At 48.0% G+C, this 8,694-nt stretch overlaps 1 protein-coding gene across 1 annotated transcript; it reads left to right on the top strand.

The window, feature by feature from the left end:
• Window positions 1-754: 754 nt before the first annotated feature.
• On the top strand, window positions 755-6,764 carry LOC136675350 (5-hydroxytryptamine receptor 5A-like). Its single transcript, XM_066651845.1, has 2 exons — window positions 755-1,453; window positions 6,429-6,764. The coding sequence occupies exons 1-2, from the start codon at window positions 755-757 to the stop codon at window positions 6,762-6,764; spliced, it is 1,035 nt and encodes a 344-aa protein (XP_066507942.1).
• Window positions 6,765-8,694: the final 1,930 nt, after the last annotated feature.

Genomic DNA, 8,694 nt, shown 5'->3' with positions numbered 1-8,694 from the left:
ATATTGTGGCGTATTCATCAGTTTTGAACACACACACACACACACACACTTAATTATTTATTTATTTATTTACTGTCAGATAATATTCAATAAGAGAATTTTGAATTATTATGATGTTATAATAATGTCGTTTTTTCACCATAATTGGAACCATAATATTACACTAAGCCATATCATCAAAATGAGTGTCCATTTGTTCAGCACTGACTATCTATAGGTACAATTACAGACAGGAGTCCATCTGTTGCTCTGCATACTTTCCCACCCTGTTTCAACAGTCTTAAATGGTTTCCACTGGTCAGGACCCACACAGGGCCACCACAGTGTAGACATGATTGGGGTAGTGTGTCATTATCAGCGCCGCAGTGACACTGATTTGGTGGTGGTGTGTTTTTTTAAACCCTGTGTCCACTCACTGTCCACTCTATAAGATACACCTACCTTGGTAGGTAGGTCTGTTGTCAGTCAAGCAGTGACAAAAACAGTGTTCACACACTCTGGAAGCACTGCTGTGCCCGATGTTTCATAGAGACGGTCTCCTACATGGGGTTGGCCATATGTGAACTACAAAAAGCAGAAGCAGTTACTGCAGTGAAGGGGCACAAAGCCTTAATTTGAGAATGATTAGCAGGTGCCCACAAATATATGGCTATAGCCCACCAACTATTCCGACATATTTATACATCTAACACTCTTCTTTCTTCATTCTCACAGCTGTAAGGGATCCAGCACACATCCAAAAGACCCCTGTAGCATGACCAACTTCAGCGTCTCCTCCACCTTCAACAACAGCTCATCCTTAGACGCCCCCTGGAGGCCAGTAACAGTCTTCAGCGTACTGACCTTCACTCTGCTGGCCATGCTGGTGGTGGCCACCTTTGTATGGAACATGTTGGTTCTGGTCACCATTCTCCGGGTCCGTACGTTCCACCGTGTCCCCCACAACCTGGTAGCATCCATGGCCATTTCGGATGTGATGGTGGCTGCCCTGGTGATGCCCCTGAGCCTGGTCCATGAGCTGAACGGCCGGAGGTGGAAGCTGGGGAGAGTCCTGTGCAATGTCTGGATCTCCTTTGATGTTCTCTGCTGCACGGCCAGCATCTGGAACGTGACGGCTATCGCTCTAGACCGATATTGGTCCATCACCAGGCACTTGGAGTACACGCTCAAGGCTCGGAAGAAGATCTCCAACATAATGATCGGACTCACCTGGCTCCTGTCCTCTGTCATCTCCCTTTCTCCTCTTTTCGGCTGGGGAGAGACCTATTCGGAGGAGGCCCTGGCCTGTCAGGTGAGCCAGGAACCATCCTACACTATCTTTTCCACCTTTGGAGCTTTCTACCTGCCGCTGTCTGTGGTGCTATTTGTCTACTGGAAGATCTACAAAGCAGCCAAGTTCCGCATCGGGTCCAAGAAAACCAACACCATCACACCAGTGGCAGAAGCTGTGGAGGTAGGGGTGGACTTTTATAAGCATTTCATGACATCAAGCCTGCATCTATAAAAATATATATAGGACAACAACTGTCAGTTGTTCTAAAGGTTTCTGTTAATTCTGAAACTGGCACTTGTTGGGATAGGCCTTTTTGGATTCAATGCCCAGTTTGGGTATTTTTATAGGTTCTTCTGAATGTTTGAAACTGTTATATTTGTAGCAAAATTTTAATTTAATTTAATTAATATTAATATAACATCTACAGGGGTTGGACAATGAAAGTGAAACACCTGTCATTGTAGTGTGGGAGGTGTCATGGCTAAATTGGAGCAGCCTGGTGGACAATCTTCATTAACTGCACACTGCACCAGTAAGACCATGTGCATCCAATGGTTCAAACACTGTGTCCTGAAGGCGGTGCCGTGTATCAGGACGACAATGCACCAATACACACAGCGAGACTGGTGAAAGATTAGTTTGATGAAAATGAAAGTGAAGTTGAACATCTCCCATGGTCACAGTCACCAGATCTAAATATTATTGAGACACTTTGGGTTGTTTTGGAGGAGCGAGTCAGGAAACGTTTTCCTCCACCAGCATCACGTAGAGACCTGGCCACTATCCTGCAAGAAGAATGGCTTCAAATCCCTCTGACCACTGTGCAGGACTTGTGTATGTCATTCCCAAGACCAACTGACGCTGTATCGGCCGCAAAAGGAGGCCCTACACCATACTAATAAATTACTGTGGTCTAAAACCAGGTGTTTCACTTTCATTGTCCAGCCCCTGTATTTTGTTCCAATAGTGTGTTCTTGAAATTAATAAAAACATTTTTTTTCATATCAACAATATCATTATCGTCAAAATAACTTGAAATATTGTGATATCATTTTAGGGCCATATCACCCACCCCTAGCGCCCAGGGTGTGTTTACTGTATTGTGCCCAATATTCCAAGTAGATTCCGGACCCACCATGATCCTGATCAGGAAGAAGTGGTTGCAGGATGTGAATGAACGAATGAAAGAATGAATGAATGAATGAATGAATGAATAATTATTTCCAGCACATTTTACTTCATCATTTCTGCATTTTCAGCTCTGTGTAGAGTTCAGAAAATCATCAAAAGTGGTCCAAAAATTGAGCCCTTGACATGAAGAACCATATATCATCCATTTCCACTAGTCATTTAAAGTAACACTAGGTAGTATTTTACATTGTATTTACAGCTGCAAACTCATTGTGATACTCCACTGACCTGTAATAAGTTCTAGTCATTGCTACCGAATGCTTTAAACAAAGCTTAATTAGAGCATCTGCAGGATGTCCAGTGAAACCTATGCAAAATCAGGTGGCATTATATGCCTCATTTAGTACGTTGTTCTCAGCCAGTGGGGAAATACTGCAGTAAACGTAATTAGACACCTTCTCAGCAGCCAGTTAAGTTAATCTTTGTGTTAAAATGAATATGCTTTTAGTAGGTCATGTTGCCCCTAAGGGCTCCATTTAGTTGAACAGTGTGTGGTCAGATCCTGAACATTTCCAAGCACTTCAGCTGGACATAACCTTGACTCACAGAGTCTCAAAAGCACAGAGAGGCTGTAAAGGCTAAAAAGGCTTTTCTGTGTTTCCTCTGAGGGCCCAAAGTTCTCAACTGGATCAAGAGGCTCCCGGGGTTCTCTGAGTTGCAAAGTGTCAGACACGTCATGGCTGATGTTGAATGGTGGATTCTTTTGAGGGTTTCAACATTGTGTTGCAATTAAACCACTTTCTTTTGAAAAGACATGTGTGTCTGGGAGAAATCTAGACTTTTCTGAACAAATCTGTAGCTTTTAGCACTGGTGGTGGTGTGCACAAGCAGAAGACTTTCTATTTAACAGAAAAGTACACAGCCTTTACAACTGAACACAGCATCAGCATATTCACTCTGGGGAGTAACCTCTGTGCATACAAGGAGTCTGTCACCTTGGGCACACAACAGGAAGGCAGAAGTGAATGCAGAGATGTTCATTTTATTAAACAAAATGCATGAACAAGAAGCAGAAGTAATACAAGAGACAGAAGTAATTCATTCATTCATTCATTATCTGCAACCCTTATACAGTTCAAGGTCGCGGTGGATACCTTGAATCATTGGGTGCAAGGCGGGACTACACCCTGGAGGGGGATCTAGTCCTTCACAGGGCAACACACACACACTCACACACCTGAAGACACTTTTGAGGCGCCAATCCTCCTACCAATGTGTGTGGACACAGGGAGAACACACCACACTCCTCACAGACAGTCACCCCGAGGAAACCCACGCAGACACAGGGAGAACACACCACACTCCTCACAGACAGTCACCCCGAAGAAACCCACGCAGACACAGAGAGAACACACCACACTCCTCACAGACAGTCACCCGGAGGAAACCCACGCAGACACAGAGAGAACACACCACACTCCTCACAGACAGTCACCTGGAGGAAACCCACGCAGACACAGGGAGAACACACCACACTCCTCACAGACAGTCACCCGGAGGAAACCCACGCAGACACAGGGAGAACACACCACACTCCTCACAGACAGTCACCCGGAGGAAACCCACGCAGACACAGAGAGAACACACCACACTCCTCACAGACAGTCACCCAGAGGAAACCCACACGGACACAGAGAGAACACACCACACTCCTCACAGACAGTCACCCGGAGGAAACCCACACAGACACAGAGAGAACACACCACACTCCTCACAGACAGTCACCCGGAGGAAACCCACACAGACACAGGGAGAACACACCACACTCCTCACAGACAGTCACCCGGAGGAAACCCACACAGACACAGAGAGAACACACCACACTCCTCACAGACAGTCACCCGGAGGAAACCCACACAGACACAGAGAGAACACACCACACTCCTCACAGACAGTCACCCGGAGGAAACCCACGCAGACACAAAAAGAACACACCACACTCCTCACAGACAGTCACCTGGAGGAAACCCACGCAGACACAGAAAGAACACACCACACTCCTCACAGACAGTCACCCGGAGGAAACCCACGCGGACACAGGGAGAACACACCACACTCCTCACAGACAGTCACCCGGAGGAAACCCACGCAGACACAGGGAGAACACACCACACTCCTCACAGACAGTCACCCGGAGGAAACTCACGAAGGCACAGGGAGAACACACCACACTCCTCACAGACAGTCACCCGGAGGAAACCCACGCAGACACAGAAAGAACACACCACACTCCTCACAGACAGTCACCTGGAGGAAACCCACGCAGACACAGAAAGAACACACCACACTCCTCACAGACAGTCACCCGGAGGAAACCCACGCGGACACAGGGAGAACACACCACACTCCTCACAGACAGTCACCCGGAGGAAACCCACGCAGACACAGGGAGAACACACCACACTCCTCACAGACAGTCACCCGGAGGAAACTCACGCGGACACAGGGAGAACACACCACACTCCTCACAGACAGTCACCCGGAGGAAACCCACGCAGACACAGGGAGAACACACCACACTCCTCACAGACAGTCACCCGGAGCAAGACTCAAACCCACGACCTCCAGGTCCCTGGAGCTCTGTGACTGTGACACCTACCTGCTGCACCACCGTGCCGCCCCAAACAGATGTAATATTAAGGGCAAATAAACAGAACAGACCAAGACATACTAGAACAAAAGGAGAGTTAAGGAGAAAGACCAGAGGTACAAAGGCCTACTTTAAATAAATACATAAGTAAATAAAATAAATAATAAATAAAATAAAAAAGAAATGGGTGATAAGAAAGATGAGATAATTACACAAGAAAACAAACACAGACCAAAAGGGAGAAACTAACCTCCAACCAGGGTATACTTACACACACACACACACACACACACAGTGTACAGGGAAAATAAAACACAAACTACGTGCACCTAGAGGAACCATGTAGATACAAAATGGCTTACACAAGATGTGAAACTAGACCAAAATCCACAACAAAATCGACCAGAACCTGAAAGAAAAGCAGAAACAAAACCTGAACAGAAACAGAGACTAAGGCTGAACTAAACCCAGTTACTGTGTAAACGACTGACACACGAGCTTTTAAAGACAAGACGAATGGAAACACGTGGGAAATGAGGACAAGGACGTAGCTAAAGTAACACAAGGAGGAGAGGGGCACATGTGGAACCTAAACAACAGACACCAAGGGAAAACATACAAAGCATGTAGAGAACAAGACTGACATGGAAGGTTAGGGCTGAAATCTTGCATAGACAAGCAACAGGCATTTTCCCATGAGCGCTTGTGATTTGTAGCCGTGGTTTGGCAACAAGTGACAAATCAAGTGGAGATTTGAGAACTGGGGACGTGAAGGAACAGCACAACTCCCTCAGTTCATGGCTGAAGTGCCCTTGAGCAAGGCACCTAAAATCCCCACAGCTCTCTGAGTGCTGGTGTGTATACATCTGAGCGCCGGGGATAACTCTCCAGGTGGTGTGTATACATTACATTTCATTTAAAGAGCACATTTCATTGCACATTTCATATGGTACACGCCCACAAGCCACCCTCAGCTCACCCTCGAAGAACAAAACGGTGTGTCATGAGCGAATTGTTGCTGTTAGCATGAACTTAGGGTAAACCTAAACACATTCAGTCAGTTGGAGTGCTGTCTGGGCCCTGGGGCTCTCAGTCTGAGGTCTGTTCTGAGGTCACCAGCAGCTGCTGTTTGATTTGCGAATGTTCTTCTTTTGTGTTTATTTCCATTTTCCAATAGTGGCTTCTTCACATCTCCACATTCTTTCAGACCCATAGTGTTGAGCTGCTTTCTCGCAGTAGAAGTCTGGACACAAAGACGAATGTTTAAAGAGTGCTTTATCTGATTGGGGCTGTTTTTCTGTTTGTTTGGTTTGGTTTTTTTTGTTTTTTTGTTTGTGTGAGTTTCAAGTGTGTGTGTTTTGCGCTGTCTTCCAGGTAAAGGAAGCATCTCGGCAGCAGCCTCAAATGGCATTCACGGTGCGACACGCTACAGTAACGTTTCAGGCGGATGGAGAGACGTGGAGAGAACAGAAAGAGAGGAGAGCGGCGCTGATGGTGGGGATCCTCATCGGAGTGTTTGTCCTCTGCTGGATTCCGTTCTTCCTGACCGAACTTGTCACCCCTCTTTTCTCCTGCCATGTGCCACCTGTGTGGAAGAGTGTTTTCCTGTGGCTCGGTTACTCCAACTCCTTCTTTAACCCTCTCATCTACACGGCTTTCAACAAGAACTACAACAACGCTTTCAGAAACCTCTTCTCCAGACAGCGCTGAGAGCAGAGGACAGCATTCTGACGCTCTCCATCCGGATCTGATGTGAAAAAATGCTCACAGATGTGGACATATTTGTTTTTCTTTACAGCTCATTGAAACAATGCTTCATTCCTCTTGAAAAGTGATTATATTAAAAGCAGTTTTGCTCATGTATTTCTGTATGCCTATTGCACTGCTTATTCCACCAAGATATTCCATAATGGACTGGACAGATTTGGTGGTGGGCAGCACAGTGGTGCAGCAAGTAGTCTCTCTGTCACTGTGGGTTCAAGTCCCGCTCCGGGTGACTGTCTGTGAGGAGTTCGTGTGTTCTCCCTGTGTCTGCGTGGGTTTCCTCCGGGTGACTGTCTGTGAGGAGTGCGGTGTGTTCTCCTTGTGTCTGTGTGGGTTTCCTCCGGGTGACTGTCTGTGAGGAGTGTGGTGTGTTCTCCCTGTGTCTGCGTGGGTTTCCTCCCGGTGACTGTCTGTGAGGTGTGTGGTGTGTTCTCCCTGTGTCTGTGTGGGTTTCCTCCGGGTGACTGTCTGTGAGGTGTGTGGTGTGGTCTCCCTGTGTCTGTGTGGTTTCCCCCGGGTGACTGTCTGTGAGGAGTGTGGTGTGTTCTCCCTGTGTCCGCGTGGGTTTCCTCCGGGTAACTGTCTGTGAGGAGTGTGGTGTGTTCTCCCTGTGTCTGCGTGGGTTTCCTCCAGGTGACTGTCTGTGAGGAGTGTGGTGTGTTCTCCCTGTGTCCGCGTGGGTTTCCTCCGGGTGACTGTCTGTGAGGAGTGTGGTGTGTTCTCCCTGTGTCTGTGTGGGTTTCCTCCGGGTGACTGTCTGTGAGGAGTGTGGTGTGTTCTCCCTGTGTCTGTGTGGGTTTCCTCCGGGTGACTGTCTGTGAGGAGTGTGGTGTGTTCTCCCTGTGTCTGTGTGGGTTTCCTCTCGGTGACTGTCTGTGAGGAGTGTGGTGTGTTCTCCCTGTGTCTGTGTGGTTTCCCCCGGGTGACTGTCTGTGAGGAGTGCGGTGTGTTCTCCCTGTGTCCGCGTGGGTTTCCTCCGGGTAACTGTCTGTGAGGAGTGTGGTGTGTTCTCCCTGTGTCTGCGTGGGTTTCCTCCAGGTGACTGTCTGTGAGGAGTGTGGTGTGTTCTCCCTGTGTCCGCGTGGGTTTCCTCCGGGTGACTGTCTGTGAGGAGTGTGGTGTGTTCTCCCTGTGTCTGTGTGGGTTTCCTCCGGGTGACTGTCTGTGAGGAGTGTGGTGTGTTCTCTCTGTGTCTGTGTGGGTTTCCTCTCGGTGACTGTCTGTGAGGAGTGTGGTGTGTTCTCCCTGTGTCTGTGTGGTTTCCCCCGGGTGACTGTCTGTGAGGAGTGCGGTGTGTTCTCCCTGTGTCCGCGTGGGTTTCCTCCGGGTAACTGTCTGTGAGGAGTGTGGTGTGTTCTCCCTGTGTCTGCGTGGGTTTCCTCCAGGTGACTGTCTGTGAGGAGTGTGGTGTGTTCTCCCTGTGTCTGTGTGGGTTTCCTCCGGGTGACTGTCTTTGAGGAGTGTGGTGTGTTCTCCCTGTGTCTGTGTGGGTTTCCTCCGGGTGACTGTCTGTGAGGAGTGTGGTGTGTTCTCCCTGTGTCTGTGTGGGTTTCCTCCGGGTGCTCCAGTTTCCTCCCACAGTCCAAAAACACACGTTGGTAGGTGGATTGGCGACTCAAAAGTGTCCGTAGGTGTGAATGTGTGAGTGAATATGTGAGTGTGTGTGTTGCCCTGTGAAGTACTGGCGCCCCCTCCAGGGTGTGTTCCTGCCTTGCACCCAGTGATTATGTGTAGGCTCTGAACCCACCGTGACCCTGAATTGGATAAGTGTTACAGACAATTAATTAATTAATTAATAGTCTCAAGAAGACTGGGTACCTGTTGACAGTTGCAGAAGTCTCATTCAGAACGAGACAAATCAGTTATTTGTGTAAAT

This window comes from Hoplias malabaricus, chromosome X1 (genome assembly GCF_029633855.1).
Source record: "Hoplias malabaricus isolate fHopMal1 chromosome X1, fHopMal1.hap1, whole genome shotgun sequence".
NCBI lineage: Eukaryota > Metazoa > Chordata > Actinopteri > Characiformes > Erythrinidae > Hoplias > Hoplias malabaricus.
The sequence above is the reverse complement of the archived record's forward strand: the minus strand, read 5'-3'. Positions and strand labels throughout refer to the sequence as shown.